The 24,157-nt window shown below is 47.0% G+C and overlaps 1 protein-coding gene across 1 annotated transcript in view; it reads left to right on the forward strand.

Annotated features, from left to right (window-relative positions):
• arhgap10 (Rho GTPase activating protein 10) overlaps nucleotides 1-24,157 on the forward strand; it is a 42,318-nt gene that overhangs the window by 10,690 nt on the left and 7,471 nt on the right. The window contains exons 2-19 of the mRNA XM_072707107.1: nucleotides 2,527-2,622; nucleotides 4,737-4,798; nucleotides 6,430-6,501; nucleotides 7,176-7,277; nucleotides 8,139-8,249; nucleotides 8,362-8,466; nucleotides 9,042-9,171; nucleotides 9,852-9,958; nucleotides 10,266-10,360; nucleotides 11,119-11,200; nucleotides 11,445-11,484; nucleotides 11,924-11,992; nucleotides 12,437-12,511; nucleotides 14,987-15,074; nucleotides 16,563-16,621; nucleotides 18,659-18,764; nucleotides 19,197-19,356; nucleotides 20,810-20,936. Coding sequence (XP_072563208.1) covers nucleotides 2,527-2,622; nucleotides 4,737-4,798; nucleotides 6,430-6,501; nucleotides 7,176-7,277; nucleotides 8,139-8,249; nucleotides 8,362-8,466; nucleotides 9,042-9,171; nucleotides 9,852-9,958; nucleotides 10,266-10,360; nucleotides 11,119-11,200; nucleotides 11,445-11,484; nucleotides 11,924-11,992; nucleotides 12,437-12,511; nucleotides 14,987-15,074; nucleotides 16,563-16,621; nucleotides 18,659-18,764; nucleotides 19,197-19,356; nucleotides 20,810-20,936 — 1,686 coding nt within the window. The remainder of the gene's footprint in view (nucleotides 1-2,526; nucleotides 2,623-4,736; nucleotides 4,799-6,429; nucleotides 6,502-7,175; nucleotides 7,278-8,138; nucleotides 8,250-8,361; nucleotides 8,467-9,041; nucleotides 9,172-9,851; nucleotides 9,959-10,265; nucleotides 10,361-11,118; nucleotides 11,201-11,444; nucleotides 11,485-11,923; nucleotides 11,993-12,436; nucleotides 12,512-14,986; nucleotides 15,075-16,562; nucleotides 16,622-18,658; nucleotides 18,765-19,196; nucleotides 19,357-20,809; nucleotides 20,937-24,157) is intronic.

Consider the following 24,157-nt stretch of genomic DNA (forward strand, 5'->3'; position numbering starts at 1 on the left):
TCGGAAGGCTGTGGCTGCCTGCCCGACAGGCATCTTTAAGTCCTCATGCACTGACGTCACCTGCTAAATGGTGCCCTGGTTTATTTTTGACCCACTTTTGGCCGCAGTTTCCCTCCATGCCCATGGGGGGATGAGCTGACGAATCAGGACGATGCTCTGCAAGCTCCGTGCTTGATTTCTTGCAGTTGTGGCAAGATTGGGGTATGTGAACGCATGGGGGTGAAAGGAAGTTGGCACAATATGAACTACTTGTATTTATTTCTTTGCAATACTGTTTTCGGTCTCTAGTGGTTACCACTGCTTTTGATCCAGCTCTGTTCTCTGGCACTTTCCTCAGGCTGTAAAAATACTGCCTGGATGCTTCTTTTCCTTCCCCCATTTTTCTGCCCGCTGTGGTGCAGTCCGGCCCTGTCACGCACAGCTGCCCCGTGCCGCCCCGTTCTTTGCATGGACTCCCGCCATTGGAGTCCTCCTCGCTGTCCCTTTGAGTCACGTGCCAGAGCGTCAGTCCAGATTGCAATAGTTTCTTGTCCTTGTCCAGCATTGGCCGGAGGAAAGGACTTTCCCGGGGGGTTGGGGTTAACTGTCATTAATGGACTGGGGGATCAGAACAGCAATTTAGAAGTGGACATACACTCACCTAAAGGATTATTAGGAACACCTGTTCAATTTCTCATTAATGCAATTATCTAATCAACCAATCACATGGAAGTTGCTTCAATACATTTAGGGGTGTGGTCCTGGTCAAGACAATCTCCTGAACTCCAAACTGAATGTCAGAATGGGAAAGAAAGGTGATTTAAGCAATTTTGAGCGTGGCGTGGTTGTTGGTGCTAGACGGGCCGATCTGAGTATTTCACAATCTGCTCAGTTACTGGGATTTTCACGCACAACCATTTCTAGGGTTTACAAAGAATGGTGTGCAAAGGGAAAAACATCCAGTATGCGGCAGTCCTGTGGGCGAAAATGCCTTGTTGATGCTAGAGGTCAGAGGAGAATGGGCCGACTGATTCAAGCTGATAGAAGAGCAACTTTGACTGAAATAACCACTTGTTACAACCGAGGTATGCAGCAAAGCATTTGTGAAGCCACAACACGCACAACCTTGAGGCGGATGGGCTACAACAGCAGAAGACCCCACCGGGTACCACTCATCTCCACTACAAATAGGAAAAAGAGGCTACAATTTGCACGAGCTCACCAAAATTGGACAGTTGAAGACTGGAAAAATGTTGCCTGGTCTGATGAGTCTCGATTTCTGTTGAGACATTCAAATGGTAGAGTCAGAATTTGGCGTAAACAGAATGAGAACATGGATCCATCATGCCTTGTTACCACTGTGCAGGCTGGTGGTGGTGGTGTAATGGTGTGGGGGATGTTTTCTTGCCACACTTTAGGCCCCTTAGTGCCAATTGGGCATCGTTTAAATGCCACGGCCTACCTGAGCATTGTTTCTGACCATGTCCATCCCTTTATGACCACCATGTACCCATCCTCTGATGGCTACTTCCAGCAGGATAATGCACCATGTCACAAAGCTCGAATCATTTCAAATTGGTTTCTTGAACATGACAATGAGTTCACTACTACAATGGCCCCCACAGTCACCAGATCTCAACCCAATAGAGCATCTTTGGGATGTGGTGGAACAGGAGCTTCGTGCCCTGGATGTGCATCCCACAAATCTCCATCAACTGCAAGATGCTATCCTATCAATATGGGCCAACATTTCTAAAGAATGCTTTCAGCACCCTGTTGAATCAATGCCACGTAGAATTAAGGCAGTTCTGAAGGCGAAAGGGGGTCAAACACCGTATTAGTATGGTGTTCCTAATAATCCTTTAGGTGAGTGTAGGTGATATCTGAGGTAGCGGTCATGCTGTTTTGTATTTTTGTGCCCTTAGCTAAATTGTAGTTGGCCCTTTCCCAGGATGAGTGGTTTTGCATAGAAATTAGCGCAGTTTGTTTTCTTGTTGGTTCATGCTGTCGGGCCTGATTACTGAGATCTTAATCATCGTGCGACCAATAATGCAAATCTGCAGTGTCACCGTGGCTCTGAATTAGCAGGCCTCTGTTTAACTAACCTCATCCAAACAGGACCCCCTGTTCTCTAGGGGGTGTAGGCAGCAGCGTTCCTGGCGGGAACCTTTGCTTCCACGCCCCGTGTTTCCTGCCCAGGCTGTTTTTGCAGCGCACCCCTACTAACCGAAGCTGGCAGGCGGGATACCGTCAGCCTCACCCCTTTTGTCGAAATTCTCCAGTGGGCGTGAGCTCGCACATGTTTATGGACGTCTAGAAACCTGTCATGTCTGCGGCTGTCACATCTAGTCATGCAGAAATATGAAGCTTGCTCATTAACCAATACTGTGTCCAACCTTTGGTTCCCGACGGTTTAAGAACCCTCTTCTAACAGAGTTTAATTATAAAACAATCAATTCCACTGCACCAGTTTTCATATGTCGCTCTGCCCCCCAGTAGTTTGACGTCATTGTGATTTTAAATTCTGGCCTCTATTCTGCTTTTCAGAGCTGGGTTTGGCCCAGCGCAAGTTCGCTCAGTGCCTCAGCGACTTTCAGTTTGAGTACATCGGGGATGCCAGGACGGACGACGAGAAATGCATCGGTAAGTGAGACCATCTCCTTGTGCCGCGTCCCACAGATCCTGAAAAATGAGATCTAAGGTCTTAAAATGTGTGTTTTAATCTATTGGGTAATAGATGTTGCTTAATACCTTCGTACCTGTATGACTAGAACATGACTTGTATGTCTTGTTAAAATTTTTTGTGAATTAGCATTGCTTATGTTTCAAAATATGTCCAAAGATATTCAACCTATGTGTAAAGTGAAGATTAGGGCATTTGATTTTCACGTGAAATCTGAGAAATGCCAACATTATGGCACTGGTCAAAGGAGTACAACACTAAGGGGATCTTATTTTGGATGTCCAGCTGCTGCCAGTTTTCTGCAGTTCCAAGGGGATCTTATTTTGGATGTCCAGCTGCTGCCAGTGATCTGCAGTTCTAAGGGGATCCTATTTAGGATGTCCAGCTGCTGCCAGTGATCTGCAGTTCTAATAGGATCTTATTTTGGATGTTCAGCTGCTGCCAGTGATCTGCAGTTCTAATAGGATCTTATTTTGGATGTCCAGCTGCTGCCAGTTTTCTGCAGTTCCAAGGGGATCTTATTTTGGATGTCCAGCTGCTGCCAGTGATCTGCAGTTCTAAGGGGATCCTATTTAGGATGTCCAGCTGCTGCCAGTGATCTGCAGTTCTAATAGGATCTTATTTTGGATGTTCAGCTGCTGCCAGTGATCTGCAGTTCTAATAGGATCTTATTTTGGATGTCCAGCTGCTGCCAGTGATCTGCAGTTCTAATAGGATCTTATTTAGGATGTCCAGCTGCTGCCAGTGATCTGCAGTTCTAAGGGGATCTTCTTTTGGATGTCCAGCTGCTGCCAGTGATCTGCAGTTTTAATAGGATCTTATTTTGGATGTCCAGCTGCCTCCAGTGATCTGCAGTTCTAATGGGATCTTATTTAGGATGTCCAGCTGCCTCCAGTGATCTGCAGTTCTAATGGGATCTTATTTAGGATGCCCAGCTGCTGCCAGTGATCTGCAGTTCTAATGGGATCTTATTTTGGATGGCTAACTGCAGTGAGTCATCAGCAGTTGCTGCCAGGCCTCAGATTCGGCTAAACGATACAGTCGTGGTCATAACCACTGCTGGGGCTCCGAGTTCAGGGTATTCTCACAGAGTGCGAGTCCGAAGGCCAGAGTACTGCGGGTTCTCCAGGCAATGAGTCACCACCGGTCGTATAAGCCTAACAACGGGGTACGTTCTGTTCTTAAAGCGACGTCCTCTGATTCAGACTATTCCTCAAAGCAGAAACCTGTACTTTTCATACGGGACATTAGGATCTATGGGTGGTGGGGGGGGGGACGGGCGGTGTGGTTGGTGATGTCAGGTGATGACCCAGTCCATTTACTGCACCTAAGCTTTAATTACTGGTTTTTATAAGATCAGGTGCTGTATTCAGGGACACAGTGATCTAACATTTTTTCAGTGGACCCTGAGTTTCTAGCTATTGTGATCAGGGTTGTGGGGGGGGCTGCAGCCTATACCTGGCACAGGGCACAAGGCTGGGGACGGCCTGGATGGGATGCTTGCCTCCTGCATTTATGAGCCCCCCCCACCACCAACGTGTGACCAGGTTCACTCAGAGAAAGTCTTCATTAGCCTGGAACGTTGCAGGTCGATGCAGCGCCAGTCAAAGTCCGTCTGGCATCTTAGGCAAGCTTGTCCGGCAGCACCCCCCCCCCCCCCTCCCCGCAAACTTCACCGCTCAGTTTCACTTTGCTAAGTTTGCACCCCCTCAGAAGATGCCACCCGGGGCAAACAGCCGTCTTCCCCTTGCCGGGATCCGCCCCTCTGCCGATGCCGCAGTGTCATTGGCTATCTGTTGCTGACATCACCACTTACGCATGCTAATACATTTCATTGAGTCACAAGGTTTATGAAGGTGCTGCATAGGCTGATATGTCAGCGCTTTTAATACGTTAATGTTAACAAAATGTTTCATAATGTTATAGAGCAGTGCTTCCCACAGACGGTCCATGTTTTTTGGATTAGGAAACACTGTTATGGAGTGTTTATGAAAAATCTGAAATGTGCCATTTGAATGCGCTGGCCCTCCTTTTGGCTGCCGGTTCGAGAGATCCTCCTTCTCCTCTGTTGCAGACGAGTCATTGCAGGAGTTTTCGATGTTCCTAAAAAACCTGGAGGAGCAGAGAGAGATGATGGTGAGTGAGTCATGGGTCGGGGAGGTTAGGGGTACAATGCTGGGTCTCTCATGGGAGGAATACAAGCTTGGGAATTATGTAGGATTCCCAGCCAAGTGATCAAATAGAAACCAGGGTATTTATAGATGGGAACAGGGATCTCCTCGCTTCCCTCCATGGTAACAGAAAGACGGCCGGAACGCCCGGTACCTTACTGCGCCCCCTCCAGTTCTGCCCGGAAGATTCTGCATGTGGCGGGGCATGTCAGCAGGGGTGGGGACGCAGCTGGCCGACGGGGCGGTGGTCCCATGTCAGAGCCGCATGAGGAGATACCTCGGGCTTTTTCGGCAGATGCCCAGACTCTACTCGGATTTCCCTCTGCTGAAACACAGTCGCACTGTCACCTGAAACTCAAGAGCTCTGCCGTCAAGGCCGTTGGTGTCCTGGTCTTGCCTCAGATTTATTCTTAAGTGTGTTTAGCTTTAGTTTAGCTTTTCATCTTCAGTTTATGAGGTTCTAGATTTTTCTTAAGTTTATAAAAAAAAAAAAAAGCAGGAAATGTATAGAAATGTACTGAGGGCAAAAATGTCTAATTTGAGCACAACTTCTTTTAGTACCTTGTTTTGATGGGTCTGGCTTCAGGTTTAGTTTTTCTTTTCCCCAGTTTTATCCAAGTCTGTGGTATTCTGGGTACCGAGGCCTGACTGTGTGTGGGAGGAAGAGGCGGGGATTTGGGGGGGTATTTTAACCCAAGGTCGGGTGAGCATGGCTGCCTGACGTCAGGGCTTGCCTCGGGGGAGGAAGCTATGGAATGGGGCAACTGGCCCAGGCATGCTGAGGAGCTCTCCCAGAAAGATGACCCCCGCCCAGAGCTCCCAGCCAGGACGGGCCAGACACGGAGTGGCATGTCTTCTGGGCTGTTGTTGGCATCGGCGCTCATTATTAAAGCCAAACCCTTTTTTTAAAATTCCGCTCGAGCCCCGAGCACGTATATGGCGACGCTTCCGAATCGAGCGGAAGCGGATGCCAAGGCGGTGCCTCCTGACGTTTATTTTGGATTATCGGCGCCAGGGACGGAGTTTCTGCTGAGATTTGTTAGGGGTCAGCTTTTCAGTTTGAGGGCGAGCAGAGTTCCGAGAGTGACGTCACATCGGAGAAGCGCTTCTGCGGAGACCGACTGCTTAATAGTCTCCATGGGTAATGTGCAGGATATTTCCATGAAAACATAATTATATAGTAAATTTTAAGACACATGGAGCTTTTATGCTGACACTAAGCACAATAAATACACATTAAGCCTATTGTAGCGTCAAAGTCACTGTTAAATTACGACTACTGTGAATCATTGCTGGATGTTTTCCGATGTGTAGGTATATACTGTGTGTGTGTGTTTGTGTATAGATATAGATATATATAAACTTAACCATATCCATAAACATAACACACACACATATATAACATGTCTGTGTTTTCTTTATGGGTATGGCTTAGCAGAGTCACCTACTGTTAACTGTTGAACAGTCTCCATAAACAAAATGTATATATGCAGTATATATGGTGTTCCACACCCACCTGACCTTGAGTCATAATAACACCCCAACCCCCCCCCACCATCAAGGCCGGCCGCTCGCTGATGCACTTTCTTTCCTTAGATGAGGAACATCACAGAGACCCTGATGAAGCCCCTGGAAAAGTTTCGGAAAGAGCAGCTGGGTTCAGCCAAGGTGTGCCCCCCCCCCCCTCCCCACCCCCCCCAACACCAGCTGGAGGTTCTGGCAGATCTGAAGCGAAACAGCCCCAGGAAATACAGAATCACTTTAATCATGCTGACCGTTGACAGCCTGACCACCCCCATATCGTACATGACAATGTGCCAGTGATGTGTGTGGTCAGCTACGACTGAAGCATTAAAGGGGGAATCCCAGAAATCATATTTTTTGTCGTCACTGGATCATTTCGCGATTATCCAAAGCAAAATGTATTACATGCAGTCTGACCTTTCCATTCTCAAGTAAAATTTAAGTATGTAGAAAATCATATTTTTGCATCCCTCATCTTAGCGCAGCTTTTTAATGGTTTGACTGCATCCCTGTACATGTGAAAACAAAAATGTCATCCCCTTGTCTTTTCTGTTTTCTAACCCTCCGTTTCCCATGAACCCTCAGTGTCTTGCGAGGTGAAGACTAGCGTGTGATTATGAAATGCCCATTGGGAATTATAAAAACCAACTCTGGCAGCATGCCAAGCATCGCGAAGCAAATTAATGAAGCTTCCATTTCGGAACCAAAGCGTGCGTCTCTTAGTGGAATTCCACAGGAGCGGCACAGAGGGCGCTGTTGCTCTCCTTTTCTCGGGGCCGGCGTCAAACTGACCGTTTTCTCTGCTTTTCTCTTCGAAGGAGGAAAGAAAGAGATACGAGAAGGAGACCGAGAAGTACTACAGTTCCCTGGAAAAACCTCTGACGTTGTCGGCAAGAAAAAAAGAGCAGCATTTACAAGAGGTACATCTGACTTTCTGGGGGCTTCGTGAGCCAAGGATGAGGTCTTCATCCACTCAAGAATGACTCCAGAAAGGATGTTCAGTTTGATTGGCTCTGATTGACTGTTTTGCTTATTTCATGTGACAGATGCCAGAATACACATCAGGAGGGTATTGAGGCTGTAATTTATTTATTTATTTATTTTATATTCCCCGAGCCCTAGAAAAGGAAAAGCACATTGAGTGTCTTTATAGCGGAAAGGTCAGCCATGGAGAGACCAACCAGAGAACCTCCAGACAAATATGCCACCGTTATGCCTTGTCCCGGCGTGCAGCCAGGTCATGAAAACGAAAACGCCTGTTGTCAGGAATAGCTTGGCTCATAGTGTAGTCTGACAGCGTAGGAGAACTGTAACCTGCCCCCCCCCCCACAGCAGGGAAAAAAGATCAAAGCAACATGAAGCTTCTCCCCGAAGCTGAGGAAGGTAATGATACTTGAACGGCATTAGTGAACGTAGACGTCAAGTCAGGGAATTCTTCAGTCCGCACTGGAAACGTGACCCTTGTCGCATCCTCTTGTATCCGGAATTATCACATCATGTTGACTGCATCTCCGAGCTCTCGGTGGAGCCTTAAAAAAATCGGGACTCCCGATTCTTACCACCACGGTTCACTGGGTGTTTTGAGTGACAGCTTGGCTGAGCTTAAAGTCCGGGAAAGCTCATCTCGCCAGCTTTGGTCGTGTGGTTTGCCCTTCGGCCCGGGCCTCTCTCGAGCACTCAGCCGGCTCACCATATATGCTGATCTCGCTCTGGTTCAGAGTTCCAGTAATACTCCCCCACCCCTTGATTGTACTTTGGGTCAAATTTTTTCCCTTTTACAGGCTGATCTCCAAGTGGAACAGATGAAGCAACATTTTCAGGAGTCGTCTCTGGAGTACGTTTGCAAGCTGCAGGAGATACAGGAACGGAAGAAGTTTGACTGCGTGGAGCCTGTGGGTGAAACGGTCACCACGGTCTTCCCTGAAAGCGACTGATAGCAGTACTCCTGTTTTTTTCCTTCTCACCAACTCCCACATTCCCCCCCTTTTCCATTCCACCATCTAGATGCTGGCATTCTTCCAGGCCGTTTTCACCTTCTACCACCAGGGATATGAGCTGGCCAAAGACTTCGACCATTACAAAAAAGCTCTGCAGATCAACATCCAGAATGTGAGGGGCTGCTTCTTTGTCTGGGCCGTGCTGTGCTTAAATACGGTTTCCGGATAGGTCCGCGTTAGTATTTTTTCCACCCAGGGGTGTGTACGGGGAGGGGCCGCAGGGCTGCTGTCCACAGCTGATTGGCTCTTGGAGTGCCCCCTGCCCTGTCACTCACCAATTCAAAAGATACCATTGGCTAATGACAAGATTGACCCCTTTATGAACTAAGGGCCCTGATATACCCCTAACCTAAAAAATATCCTATGGCCGTGCTCCCACCATATTTGAAGAAATGATCACTGAGATAAGCATAGAATGACATGTGAATTCTATTTATTCGGACACACAAGCGTGCTTTTCTGAATACTGCTCATGTGAGGCTATTAAACTTCCAAGTTTATTTTCCACGTAGGCTCTTCTTTCAGTGCCAGGGGTAACATTTTCCAACTGTTACTTAAGATTTATTTCTTTAAAATGAGGCCCCTCGGGAGAGCAATTTGAGATGTTCCATCTTCCTCGTCATCCATCATGTTTAACCCCGCCAGAGCTGAGAACTGAGTTCCTGCACCTCTTCCCTGTCTTCCCAGACACGGAGTCGTTTCGAGGGCACCAGGTCGGAGGTCATGGAGCTGATGAGGAAATTCAAAGAGTGCCCCAAGGAGCACAGGCAGACTAGCCCCATTAGCATTGAGGGCTACCTCTACGTACAGGAGAAGAGTAAGCATGAGGCTCCCATCCCGTAGAGCATCCGGGAGCTGGGAGGGGGCAAAAATGTGGACCATCTGTGGGTCTCTGAGGACCGCGTTGGGAAACACTGCCCCAGAGGGAGGTCGGGGGGACGAGGGGAGGGCGGATCCATGGCTTTTATTTTTATCATGCTGTACGTGAGCAACGTGGTCGTCCATAAACATGAATGAGGACTGGCAAACAGTAAGGGACGTGCAAAGACATTTCATCTCGCCTGTTGCTGAAGTTTGGGGCCACTTTACTGTAGGAAACCCAATTTCCACACCAAGAAGTTGTATCTCTCTGTCGGAGTCTTAATGTCCATGTTTATGCTCTACTTAGTACTTCTCATTTGCATTGTGACCAACAAGAATGATACTTCACTTCAGTGTATGACTCCACACATCATATATCGGAAGCTGAATACTTTGACTTTTGAAAGTCTACATTCAGTTCGATGGTGCTGGAGGGAGGAACTTTTCATTGTGTACTGATACGAAACCTTAATTCCCGCCGCTTATAACGTCGCGGTCAGTGAGGACTCACACCTTGGGTTATTGCCAAGCAGCCGTGTCTGATCAGGCGTCGGCCCTGCCGTCGTACCCTTGAGCGATGATTTGTGGCCCACGAAGTAACGTAACACGACATAATTGAACCGTGGCTGTCCACAGGGCCTCCTCCCTTCGGTTCCAGCTGGGTGAAGAGGTACTGCACCTTCGTCAAAAACCAGAAGATCCTGCACATGATCACATTCGATCACCGGTCCGGGGGCAAGATTGTAAGTGGAGAGCAGTCATGTGATTGCATGGCATGAACAATCCGTTTGATGCATATGCCTGACCGCTAACCTACAACTAATACCCAGGCCTCAAAGGGCTGGGTCCTTGGCTGAGAGTGTGAGGATATTGGTCTATCAGCCTCATGCTGATGGATCTCTTCCTGTTTCCCACACGACAACCTTTGAACTTCCTGCACTGTTGTAGCCTCAATGCGCCATTCGTGACCTACACCTCCCCTCTCTTGTTGGCGACGGACCAATTTAATCCAGTTAAAGTCTCAATGTTAAAACCGCTGACTGTTGCCAGGGAGAAACGGAATCCGTCACCCTGAAGTCCTGTTTGCGGAAGACCACCGACGTGCTTGATCGGCGCTTCTGTCTGGACCTCGAAATCACTGATCGGTAAGACGTCCCCATCACCACGGTGACTGCTGCATGATGGTGTGCTGAATGACCCCAGTACCACAGAGGTCATCAGAACCCCCTGCCTTACGCCCCAATCTGAAACTGTATGGCTACAATCTAACAAACCAGGGATCAGAGCAGATGATGAAGCGTCACTGCCTCACCCACCCAAACCCACCATATTTTACATGCACATAAATGGAAAGATTGTGGAAAGCTTGCCGGCCCCCGGTGAGAACATTTAAGCCCCTAGCTAGCCAAACAACCCCCAGAGAGACTGCATTCAGTGTTCACAGCACTGCGCTGTGTAGCCAGGAGCTTATCCAAACTTAACAAGGAATGCAGTTTGGGATTTGGCACAGCGCCTCCTACAGGCCATGTAGCTGTAAAAGATTTGTCATGCTTTGCAGGGCCACAGTGTCACATTGTTATTGTGCCCTCTATTGGGCTTTTAAAGTTTCGTTTGTGTTTTGAAGATTTGTTTACAGAAACTTTCCGTTGTTCTTTTAAATGTTGATTGAAGTTTCAGATATGTAATTATTGCTAAACGAAAGGGTCTGACCTGCCCTCCAGTGTTTGCTTTTATTTGTGCTTGGAAGCGGGAAGTTAAGTGTGTATTGATAGCGTATAAATGGGTACCATGGCAACGTGGCCAAGCGCAGGAGCTGTGATTCATGAATAGATGAGAGAGTGCCGCATTCTGGAAAGCTTGATTTTTGTCTGTTTTCCTCCTCGTGCTATGTGTGAACCTACAGGCCAGGAGTGGTGCTCACAGTTCAGACACTCTCAGATGATGACCGCAAGTTCTGGATGCAAGCCATGGGTGGGAAGGAGCCTGTGAGTGACGATCAGCTTCCATCTCTAAGCCCCATAGATCTCCATCCCTCCTGTAGATAGGATCCCTTCATTTCATGCCATCTCATTTATGTACAGTTTGATTAACCAATATTTTTAATGCTTTTTCTGTCCACATTTAAGTACCTTTGCGGAGAAAAAAATGAAAAATTAATTTATGAACAAAATATGTCATTCAAATTTTTAAACTAAAAAAACCTCTTCATATGTCCCCCTCTCTTAACAGGTGAACTACTTGTGTAAGAATTATTCCAAAGAAAAAGGATGTAAGTGTGATGCAATTCTGTAATTTCTACTGGGGAATTGGATCAAAATAGATGTAGCTAGAGAAGCAGCAGATGCATTGGGCCCCTTTAAAACTGGACCTGAACATCGCATAAGCTCGAGTTTTCTGACTGCCTGTACACTGAACTCTGAACTGTGCAATGATGTCATATCTATGTAAATGCATTCGATGACCGGCTTAGAGAGAACAGGCACCTCTGTGATGTTTAATACATATATAGAACTCCGCTAATGGTTGAGTCAGAGGATTGTCAGACGGTTGTCATGGTGAAGAATCATTCAGATGTCTCATTTTAGCGCTTTTTCTTGTGAAAGTTGCCTTCCAGACCAATATGTGTGTGAATATGTGTGGGCTTCACTAATCGTGACATATATCAGCAGATAGGTTATTCTGTTCTTTTTTTTTTCTTCCTTTTACAGTTGATGCACAACTGGATGACATTGGGCTGTCATTTGTGAAGAATTCAATCGAAGCCATTGAAAAGCGGGGTAAGGCTAACGGTTTCTGATGAGAGCCGTGAAACTATACACAATCCCCTCACATTAAGATAGTTATGTGTTTATTTACGTCTGCACGCCGTGGTTAAATTCTGTCCGGTTTTAAAATGTAATAAATGATCAAGCGCTTAACTCCCATTATCCCTGAAGTCAGGGTGAACGTTGCACTGCCTTCGGCTTACCACCAGAGGGCAGTGCCAGCATGTAATCTGATAGTCTAACTACAGTACGGCTACACGATTTGATTAGTTTGGATCTAAAAAGATAATCGCTTTAAATGCAAAACATTCATATTTTTTCTTTTTCATAAAACCTCAGTGAAATGGAAGCTTATGAGTAGCTACTAGTATTGTGATGTAGCAAAATCCTGTATTGTTTTTAAATGTATATTTGGTTATTTGTATTAAAATGCCTTGTACGTGTTTTTATGTGTAGGTATCAACGACCAAGGTCTGTACAGAGTGGTGGGCGTCAGTTCTAAAGTACAAAAGCTTCTAGCTGCAGTGACGGGTAAGACGCCTATCGGCCTCGCTGCAGATCTTCGGTCTCGAGATTGTCAGCCGCTTCGCGGGCAGGTTTAAGACGGTCGCGCGCCCGCGCGTGCCCGAAGCCCACGGTCAGACACGATAATGGAGTCCCGCCTTTTCCTCCCTCCGCTCCGTCAAAGTGAGCTAAATTGGCCGCTATTAAGGTAGCAGCCTAGACGCAAGGATAAACATGGCTAGTGTCCCGGCTAGCATCTCGTCTCGCACTGAATGTACTTCTTTTAATGTGTTAAATGGTATACTGCGGCTGATAGGCGGGTAATGGCGGGGGACGGGCTTTCTGCACCGTCCCGGCTGACACGTCGCGGTTACTTAACCTTAAAGAGAGACGCGGAGAGACCGACGAAGCGAGGTGATGTTGCTTGGTTAAGATAACTCGCCTCCCTGCGCCCTCTTCGCTTGCAAAACATCCGTGGGAAACTTCGGGCGACAAGCTCAATGTTAAAAAGTTACCCGGAAGTTTTAACTGCTTTTACTCGGGAAATTAACGTTTGAAATGTTCGTTAGTGAAGAGACGTCGATGTCACTGTAATCGCTAACTGCCCTGCTGAGCTGGTTTCCCGCCTGTTTAAAGGCTCTGAGGAAGCTGTCATCACGCATCTGGCGTGACACTCATGCCAGAAAACTTAGGGCAAAACGAAATGAGTCCATTATAAACTTTAGCAATTAGCAACAGCAAAACCATTGAGGCAGTTTGCAAACCCTACAGACTGTTTATAAGGTAGTAAAACTGTTACATACATGTAAATGCGTGTGCATGTGTATGCAGACTTGTCTCGAATTGAAATGTCACGCCAGCTTGCTGACCAAAGTTGGCAGCCCTGGAGTTGCGTCTTGCAGAGTGACAGTCATATTTCCGCTACATTATCCTTCCTATGTTTGCAGTGCACTGGAGTTCAGGTGTCCGCTAGTGACCAGCTCACGGGCATTCAAATGCCCTCCCCGACCGCCATACTACCCCCCCCCGGTTGAACTCAAGGCCCTCGTCCGGGTGTTGTCCTTGTCTGCGACACCTGGCTGGTGTACCTCCACAGAGGGGAATTAGATCACGCCCCCCCCCCCCTCCTCTATCACCGGCAGCCACTCAGCCACCCCCTCCCCCATCCCGCCGGCAGCGTGCCCAGCATCGCAAACGCCCCCGTCGCTGCCTGGCCATTTCTTGCCAGCAGAAACATCCGTAACGTGTGGATGGCAGAGCCGTGGGAGTGTACTATAGGGAGAACCGCTCGGTCCTGGAAAAATGTGCGTAAACCTGCCGGCATCGGTCTCTCTCCCAGCACCCGAGTCAGCATGATTCATGGTCGGATCTATATTCATGCTCCGGCCAAATACGTGGTTCACGTAATTTTTTTCTTTAGTTCATTTTGGGTTTTTTTGGGTTTTTTTTTTTTTTGGTTTTTTTTTTTTTAATTCAAATACCTGTGTAGAGGAAGTAACAAAACACAGTGACAAAGTTTTAAACCATTTTCTTTGTAAATATTTCAGACTGACTCTGAGGAGTTTTGCGTTTGCATTAAACTTCTAAAGCAGTGTGATCGTAAGTGCAGGTTGCTCTGTGTAAGGGTTCTATGATTTACAGTCATGTCCGGGGAGTATTAAGGTTCCTGATGGCTGTAGACCTCTGAAGAAGGCCTGTAGCTGAGTGGTTATTCATTTTGTTACCTCTGAGAAGTCCCTGGATGTTGCCCAGTGTTTCAACTACGAGTTTTATTTCTCGTAGTTGTACCCTCATGCAGAGCATGATAAAAACCATGAATGATCAATTTGCTGGAGATACCGCTTACCAGTGGAGAACGTCTGGCAGATCAGCATTACAGCAGATCGGGCCTCTCTTAAACACAAACACTGTTTCTTTGGAGACTTCCGTCAAATCAGTTTGTTCGATAAATACTTGTTCGGAATCCCATTGATATCAGACCAGGTTCCCTCTTTGGCCGGTGAACGCAGACACTTGTTAACACCCTGTCTGGTCCTTTCTCATAACTGCTTGAATTGAGCATTGAACATTGAATTGATGGTGTAACACCATCTTCAGGTGCCAGATAAGGTCTCCGTACCACCAGTGACCTGTGGGTTTTCACCATCAGCCAGGCTTATATAAAAATAGCACATCGCTACGTTATAAGATGCTGTTGGATGTCCTAGTCAAAAATGTAAGTGTTTTTTTTTTCCAGTCTGGTAATTGTTTTCTTACCACTTGCAGGAGAAAATAATTTGTACATTTTAATATTAAACAAACTTACTGGCTTCCCCTAGTGAATTTTAATAAAATGTCATTCAGAAGCTATTTCCGTTTTTGTAAACATCAGCTGAGTCACCTCATGGTCGTCTCCAGGAATGTTTATTTGCATCGAAAGTAGGACTTAAAGGGGTTTCCAGTGACCCAGGTTGACTCTGACCTATTTGAATTTGACTCTCTAATATCCTTGGTGCATTTCAGACGAGAAGAGCTACAGCGAGGTCAATTTATCAACCTCCGAGGAGTGGGATGTCAAAACTATAACCAGTGCTTTGAAGGTGTTTTTGAGGTGAGTGCTACTCGACCGCTATCCATTCTGCATAAACACCTGGGTCATTTTCTGTTGACTAAGAAGTTGATCCATTTGTAGCATTTTGCTCAGTCATCACATACATTCACGCCCCTTTTCCGGGACTCGAATCTGAAGCCTTCCGCTCTGAATTTCAGAATCGCTGGGATTCTAACTTTTATACTGACCCCCAAGATGAACCCCCATAAATGTAATATTTTTCCAGGACATTAAACTTACTGTTAAATAACGTAGTTGGATATTTTAAAATGTGTATAGAAATAAAGGTTAAAACTGAAGATAGGTGGTTACTCTGCAGAGAGAGAGAGTATGGGCCTTAGGGCTCAGCCAGTACAGGTTAATCTGCGCGCTTTCCTTGTCTCCTAATGAGCTACTGCATCATTTCGATATTGATTTTGGTGTTTAGGAAATAAAATTTGGGTCTGTGATTCCATTGTGTTGTTTTGTGGCTCTCAGAAGCTTTGAGCTCCAGCAGGAAACGGCGATCCTTGAGTTTGGGTTCGGTTTTCCTTCTGGCACAAGCTGTGCTGCGTTATTACCATTTTATTGAATTAATTGCAAATCAGTGTGCTCCTTGACTTAGGAATGAGCACAGATCAGGGGTGAGCAGTCCTATCCAGAAAGGGCTGGTGTGTGTGTGGGTTTTGCAACTCCCTAATTAGATTACTAATTAGAGGACTGATTGGCTGAAGAGTCCTCACACCTGGGTTTGAACAGGCGACCCAAAGGTTATCCCAAAAACCTGCATACACACCGGCCCTATGCGGATAAGATTGGCTGCCCTTGGCACAAATGGATTCAGCCAAAACCAAGAATATGCAATTCTTCTCATTCATAAGTAGTACTGTACTTTATATGTAAGAAGGTAGCTGGGTGTTCAGTGGAGATACACTGGAGAGTTGTCATCCACACAGAGGATTTTCATTAGCAATTCAGTGTTTAGAAGTGTGAGCAGTGCAGGTTAGCTCAGCCCTGCTGTTTTCTGTTTACAGCAGCCCAGGGATTTGTCTCCTGTTACACTTTTCTAGAGATCCTTTTATGCGTTGAGGTGAAATGTTGAAAACAGGAATTGGAACCAAGTCAACGAAGCAGCGTTTGCAGAAACTGTGTTGTTTCCTGTTGAAGTAATATGTGTAGTCTTTTATGTACCAGTAAATGGATGCAGGAGGGTCTGGTGGGCATTAACTGGGCCATCTGAACAAGTTCAGACTGGATTGGAGAGTTCCTGCTAGCATTGTTATAAACTGCTCTTCCCACCCGCACAAGTCTGGTGGACATGTGATCACATGGTCTTACTATTAAAGCCTCGTGATCCTTTGCAGGTTTGGACGTCCAAGTGGTTTTGGTGGTAGTGGGAGATGCAAAAGGTCACCCCTGCTTTTCTGGGGCACACTCACGTCACAAAAACTTTTAGGGGGATCTAATCATGTCATCATATGTCTCAGAAAACTATCAATTTCTCTTCAGGAGCCTTCCGGAACCTCTGATGACCTATGGGCTGTACAAAGAGTTCATCATGTTGGCAAGTGAGTATTCTGTTTTGTCTCCACAGCCTCTCTCTACCTGAGCTCCTTTCCGTCCTGATTGATCAATAATGACTTACGGTAACGATTTCCATTCAGTTTCTTGGTAGTTGAGGCCTGTTATGTTTACAGGAGATTCTGAGAGGTAGACTTGGTCTAATTTTTCTATCATTTCAAACACACAGCAGACATAGGCCCTACACAAATGTTTTTCCTGTCTCTGTGATGAAAAAAGGGATTAATATAATGTCTTATCCCTTGCACCGTGCCTGGTAATGGTTTCGTTTGCGGCCGTCTCCTGTATGAATCAGATGTCGTGAATGACTGTAAAATGGCCTCATTTTCATATTCAAATAACACTCTTGCATGCCCTCTGTCCAAGACTTGGGCTCTCTTGAATCACGCCGCCGCGTCAGAAATGAGAAACAGCTGCAGGCTGTTCAGGGTCAGATCACCAAAACTCAGTGGGAACGATCTAGTTCTGGACTGGATTGTGGGTTTGGCTCACGCTTATGGGGAGGAAAATGTATGGGATTAGTCACTAGCGCTCAAAACAAATTTCTGCTGCTTGGGGTCTCGACTCTGAGGGAATCACAGGTCAGTGATCGTTCCCTTTTTACCCCGAGAGCTGGCAGAAGCTGGAAATTTACCTCATAAATGGAAATCTGGCAAAGTAATGGGGATTTTTCTTTTTTCAAACTCCGAACCTTTTCTGAGAGCTGAGTCGCCTCCGAGGATTCCTGGGACGGCAAAGCGACATCCTTTAGCATATCTCGTTACAGCTGGGTGACTGGCTCGGTGGTGAATCGTGCCTGACATTTACACTCACGGGGTGACTGCGTGGTGGGTCAGCACTGCGTCAGTCCGCGGGGGGGGGCGGGGCTAGGCATCGCCCGGTCAGAGGGGTAAGCGTATCCATGAGACACCTGCACATGGCAGCAAACTCGAGGCTTAACGGGGGAAACGCTTCCCTTTTTAGGGACAGCCTGGGTCCTGGTGGGGGGGGGGCAATAGCAACAGAAAAGTAAAGTCAGAAATAAAGGAATTTCTTTGTTGGGTGCGTTGGGGATAAATCAGATGCCTTATTACCATTACAGATCTTACGGGGCTGGCATCGGAAACAAGTGTGGTTAGACTGAATACAGGCAGGATGAATAGAATTAACCCCTAAATCCTAGTCACCTTCCTCTCTTCCTGGTCACCTGACTGTTGTCTCCCCCCCCCCCCCCCCCCGCCCCACCCACAGACGGATTGATTCAATAGAAGCACGTGCATGCTGATCTCGGTTATGTGCCGTCATGTCACACTCCAACTTAATGCACATGAAAGCGTTTAACGCCGTAGCGTTTGCGGTGCGTTACGTGTGGGCAAATGACACAACCACCACGCACCTTCTTACACAGCCTGCGTGTAAACGTTGTATGTTTTGTCTTTTCTAAATGAGCAGATGGGATTACAAGCATTTCTTAAAGATGATGGAAGATGCCGCACTCTGGTGGAGTGGTGGTACTGGGGGGGAGGGGATGGATTAGGGATGAATATTTCCTGAAGGATGACAGCGTCCGTAAGGAGCCGTTTGCCTCTAGGAGCTCGTGTCATTCCTGTGGTGATGGATCTCGGATGCGTGGGCGGTGGTGGCAGCTATCAGGCACTAGATTGTGTGAGGAAATTTGAGGAGATGAGGTCTGGGCGGCGTCAATGCTGCCACTCGCGTGCAGCAGGTCCCAGATTTGTGTAATTTGTAGGCTCTCCATGCCGTCCTTCTGTTGGTTTACCAGACAGAATTTGGATTCTCATCTATACACATTTTCACCTTTGACCTTTGTTTACGCTGTGATGCAAAATGAAGTCTTTAAAAGGATCAGAATGACAGGGTAATGGTGAATAAAGCTGGCTTTAGTTGTGTAAAACAATGTGAACGCGGTGGATAATTGGGCAGGTTGCTGAAAGGCCTCCCTGCACAGAATGGCTTCCAGTCACCTCTCGGGACCTTAAAGCACTTTTTTTGTGTGTGTGTCTGTGTCCGTCTTTTCAAAACAGAGAGTGGCAGCCCTGAATCCCGCGTGCAGTCGATTCACGCCCTGGTCCATAACCTTCCAGAGAAGAACCGGGCCGTGCTCGGCCTTCTCATGAAACATCTGGCCAGGTAGGCTTCCGGTGTTACGCCCTGCTGGGTGGTATACTGCTGTTTTTACATGCTGTTGGTCGAGTGTAATACTTCTTCTCCGGGGAAGGTTGGGAGAGAGGGACTCGTCGTATCATTATCTCTTGTCGCATGGTTATAACTAACAGAGGCTGGGTGTTGAACTCGATCGGATCGTGCTGCAGATGTGCTTCCCCTGATGTGGTGATGACCTCCCGGACCTTGTTCTCCATAAATATATGATCTGCTGTAAATGTTGACCCCGCAGCTCGGTCTGGAGTCAGGAGAACTGCTCACGAAGTAGACAAGGAGGTTATCCTACCCAAATCGATGTACCTGCACCAGCTGTCGAATATATGTTTATATGCCCGTGTCCTCGATCGCACTATTAAATATGGAAGCTGTTCAGAAACTACGCTTGCATTCTGCCCTCAGAGTGGCTGAGAACAGCAAGCAGAACCTTATGACTGTTGCCAATCTGGGCGTGGTCTTCGGCCCCACGCTGATGAGGCCCCAGGAGGAGACTGTGGCCGCCATCATGGAGCTGAAGTTCCAGAATATCGACGTGGAGATCCTCATTGAGCACCACCAGAAGGTACCGGTCTGCTCTGTCAAGGCAGCGCCCGCTTTAAACTCCCACTTGTACCTCAGGGGAATCTATAAAGGAGGCTGATGATACTGCAGTGTCTGAGGGCAGCCGGATGCCAGGAAGTCCCGCCCACTCTGTCCCAAATGGGCGGAGCTCTGCTTCACTAGGTTGTCTGGATGAAACGTCGAAATCCCGCAACGTTGGAGCACGTGACAGTTAGCATGTTTCTACTCTCAATTCCCCACTGAAAATATGACATAAAATAACTGTTCCGCTCTTCCAGCCCTCGTTAGCGTGTCTCCAGCTGTGTCAGTAAATTAAAGATCATTTTTTTTCATTACACACTGTTTTGCCGTAAATTTCTAAACTGATTGATGTAGCTTGTAACACATTCAGCATTTGGCATTAAGCATTCCGCTCGTCTTAATTACCATGATTCTGTTTAAACTTTGGCTTTGATGATATATGATAAGCTGAAGTCTAATTCATTTTTATAGTTCATTCATTTATTCTGTTTTTAAGAATTGCATTTGGCTTGGTTGGGCACTTGTATTTTTCATGTGTTTTTTTTTTTATGTTGTTTTTCCTCAAAACTCCCATCTGCACTCTGGTTTTGAAATTATTTCCTGGAAGTAGTATTTGCGGCAGGAGTTTTAATGAGGCAGCCGCAGTTCAGTGCGAACCCGGAGCCCTGGGGATGTCGCTGGGGGGCGGGGGCGGGAGCAGGGGGGGGCGTGTTCTACTCTCCTCTCAGTCGTGCCTTTTCCAGACTGTTCGTGCCCCCAGAAGCCAGCCGGTAGATGGTGTTTTGCATTCTGCTCCTTCTGTAGACGTGCCGGGTGGCTGCTGCTGATTTTTAGCGGGGGCAGGCTCCCCCCCGCCCTCCCCATGCTCTCCCCACACCCCCACCTTCTCCTCGACTCACCCGTGCGAGATGTTCTCTCACCAGGGTGTCCACTTTCCTCGTTCCCTCTTCTCTCGTCTTTATGAACCCTCGACATTGAAGTCCCAGTAGCGTGTTATCGATAGCACTACCTTCTCTCAGGGCTGCCGTGTTACTCCCTGGGCCATCAGCTGAATGAAGCTTGTCTGTGTGTGGGTCATGTGTAGATTACATTGTGGGAATCAAATGTCCTCATAATGTGTTAAGAACCTGTTATTTTTATGTTGTGGGGACCAAGAGGAAACAGTTTTATTATAATCTGTGACTGCAATCAAAATACGAAAAATGCCAAAAGTCTTGTATTTTGTTTGTTTACTTATGTTTAAGATTAGGGCAGGGTAGGGGTTAAGATTGTCATTGCTGGGATTAGGGTTATGCCCCTAGAAGTGAATGCAGAGTCCCCACAAAGATATAGGTACCTAATCTGTCTGTGTTACCCTTGTGCCTTTTCCAAAATGGCAGACTGGTCTCTTTCTCGGCCTCCAAAGTTCACGTTGTCAAAATGGCCGTTTGCAGATTTTCGGCGACACCCCTGGTGGGTTGCCATCGAAGTCCCTCATCACCCCAACCAGGCTGTCCAAGAAATCGAGTCGCCAATCCCGCCCCCTGGCTGTCTACAACCCCCAAATGGGGGACATTGCAGGTGAGGACCGTCTTTCCCTGGGGGGGGCTATCGACCCCTGACGCACGCCCTCTATGTCCCTCCTAAACTCGTCTGCTTCCACTCGCCTGTTATCCAGCTCATGGTCACTGCTAGCCCATCCCAGGAGACACAGGGCGTGAGGCTGGGGCTATTTAAAGAAGGCGCAGTACCTGTGGAAGCCGTGGCGGACACAGGGATAAGAGGCTGGGTCACGTGCACAGAGTGGAGCCAGATTAATGCTTGCAGGATGTGAGGAGTGCCAGAGATCTCTGTCACAGCCACTCTGTAGCCGCCACGTTAGCTAATATCGTACACCAACAGAATAAAATGCCTACCCAGCGTTATTAATATCGTTAAGTTACAGGGTGAAGTCTGCAGCCTTGACCAAATTTGCTTGAATTATACCGGCCCGCCTTTTTGGGTACCAGTATGGGACTGGTGTTTCGCTGCATTGCTCTCGAATTAAAGCATATTCAGAGAAATCGCAATATAGAGATACGGCGTCGCCGCAAATCCTCGTCCTCGAGGAAGCGCCTCGGCCACCAACGACGGTGCCCCCTAGCCGCCAGTGCCCCGGTTCTGGATGAGGCAGAGCAAGCGGCTGGCCTGCGAGGGCCCGATCCCCTCCTCCCTTCCTGTGTCAGGTGAGTAGGGTCACCTGGAATGCTGGCCAGCCCCCACCACCGCGTCAGTGCCGGGGTATTAAGGGAGCGGAAATCTGCTTACCAGATTGCGTCTCTCTCCGCGCTCTGCCAGATTTTTTACCGCGGCGCGTATAAAACACGGGATGAAATGTCTAATCCTTTTTTAACCTTTGCGTCTTTTCTCTGAGCTCAGGGTAATGATTTTTAAATTGGTTTTCTCAGCTGACTGAAAGCGGGCTTTAGAGTTTGCGGTCCCGAAATGTCGCTCCGGGTATTTATCGGTTGCCGCCGAGGAAAAGCATCCCGACACGTTTGTGCCGTACGGCTTTCCAGCTGCTATTGGATTTCAAGGACGCTGCACTTTAGAATCCCAGAAATATCGGGTTTTCAAAAAAAAAAGAGAGGGAGAGAAAAAAACGATAAATCAAAACCTAGTTGGATGTTTTGCAAAGATGTCGTTTCATTTCATATTGTTCTGCTCCAGCTGCACAAAGACGGGCCATTTTGCCAGAGAGGAATGGGAACAAATGTGTTAACAATATATTGGCGCGTTCTGAAAAGACGCTGTGGTTTCAAATTTAAATTGTGCTGTTTCTTCAGGACAATAAGCCTCACCCCCCCCCCCCCCCCTTCAGTTATTTAGCAGATGGAGTCGGAGTGTTCTGATAGTTTGAGAAACTTCTGACAATATGCTTTTAAGAACAGTACAGTTTACATAGTTGTGTTTAAAAATAGGGTGTCAGCTGAATTATAAGGATTTCTCTCTGTCGAGTCCCTTTAATTTAGTTTATAGGGAAACTATCGTAATCGAAATATATTGTGAAATGATGGTAAATTGCAGAGAATAGGGAATCAAATTAGCTTCATTTATAATTTATGCGACAATAAGTTGTTGGTGTTTTCTTTTGATTTATGTATTTTTATATGTTAATTGCCTGAGACGTTCACAGCTGATGTCACACGTGAGGCGACCCAGGGGTGGGGGGGGTGGGGGGGGCGTATATGAAGGTCTCCTGAGTTGAGTCACTTTTTTGGAGCTGCTCGACTGGTCTGGCAGGCCGGATGAAAAGAATGGAGTTCTGTCATTACGTAAAAATAGATTTTAAAACGGCCCCAGATTCCTGAGAGAACTTGTGCCAACGGACTGCAGGATGCAGACATTTACGTTTATCTATGGCGGTTATTGTGGCGTGCCATTAACTATATTTAAAAGCCGCTTATAGCTGGTTAATGATTATGTCATGCAAATGGAGCTCAGCCAAGCCATAGGCCAACATGTAATATGGTTTTAATGAATGTAAATCGCCGATCAGAGAATGTTGTGAGGTCAGTTTTTATCTTTAAAATCTTCCTCGGGTTTTGAATTTTAGCAATAGATGTTATTTGAACTGTCATGAGCCACATCTTTATTACCAATAATAATATATACTTCTGGCGTCACACAAGTTCAGTGAGTACTATTGGCTCATACCTCCAGCGTTGGGGGTTCAACTCCCACCTCGTATGTGTGAGTTTGCATGTTCTTTCGCAGGTTTCCTCTCGAAATCCAAAGGCAGGCAGTTAGGCTTATTGGCTTCTTTAAATTGCTCCTAAATTATGATCGTGTATGTGCCAGTATGTGCCCTGTGATGGATTGGCGTCTTGTCCTGGGTGTACCCCAGTCTTGTGCCCTGTGCTTCAGGAGATTGGCTCTAGGGCCTGTCATGACCTGGACCAGGATAAGCACCTAGAACAGTGTTTCCCAATCCGATCCTTGGGGACCCACAGACAGTCCATGTTTTTCTTGCTCCCAGGGAATAAAAATGTGGACTGTCTGGCAGGGAGCTCGAAGGGAGCAAAAACACGATCCGCTGTGGGTACCGAGGATCTAGAAGATAGCAGGAAGGATGTTTACTTCGGCCAGCCAGATAGCACACTGCACACATAACAGTCCTGCCTTCTTCCTTATTGCCTTGCGTCCAGTTGCCTGTAATTTTGCTAGCACAAAGTTAGAAAAAACGTGAACCAACACTTTGACAATCTCACAATTAAAAAGCACTGGGTAGGAAATGGAGTGACAGTCCCACTAAATTTCCCAAGTACATCTAAACCACTGCTGCTCTGTAATTTGAGATCGGCCTGTTTACTGATAGTGATTCATGCACATAAGTTTGACGGCCAGCATTTATAGAAAACCCATAATAATCCCAAATAGGAGCATAATATACTTCGGCTGTCACACCTCTGGACAAAGTATATTTCATTGGCTTCTGTGTTCCCATCCCTGAACGGTATTGTGTTTATTCACAGTGCCAACAAAATATTTCATGAGCCTTCCTATTGGTCCCCTAAAACCAATAGTTAATCCCGATGAAACTGAGGTCAGATAAAAAATGCTAAGGTCGGTTTTCAGAGGCCGCAGAATATGGCGATAGCTCAGGCCGCCTTTTACGGAGGGCATAAGAACATTCGAGAACATATGGAATATTGTGGCCTTCTTCAAAGAAAGGCGGGATTTGTGGGGTTCGGATTCTGTTTCAATCGACTGATCTCCCTCTTCGGAGGTAACCTCTGGGATGCTGGTTACACACGAGGAAA

Source organism: Paramormyrops kingsleyae, chromosome 25, assembly GCF_048594095.1.
Source record: "Paramormyrops kingsleyae isolate MSU_618 chromosome 25, PKINGS_0.4, whole genome shotgun sequence".
NCBI classification, from domain to species: domain Eukaryota; kingdom Metazoa; phylum Chordata; class Actinopteri; order Osteoglossiformes; family Mormyridae; genus Paramormyrops; species Paramormyrops kingsleyae.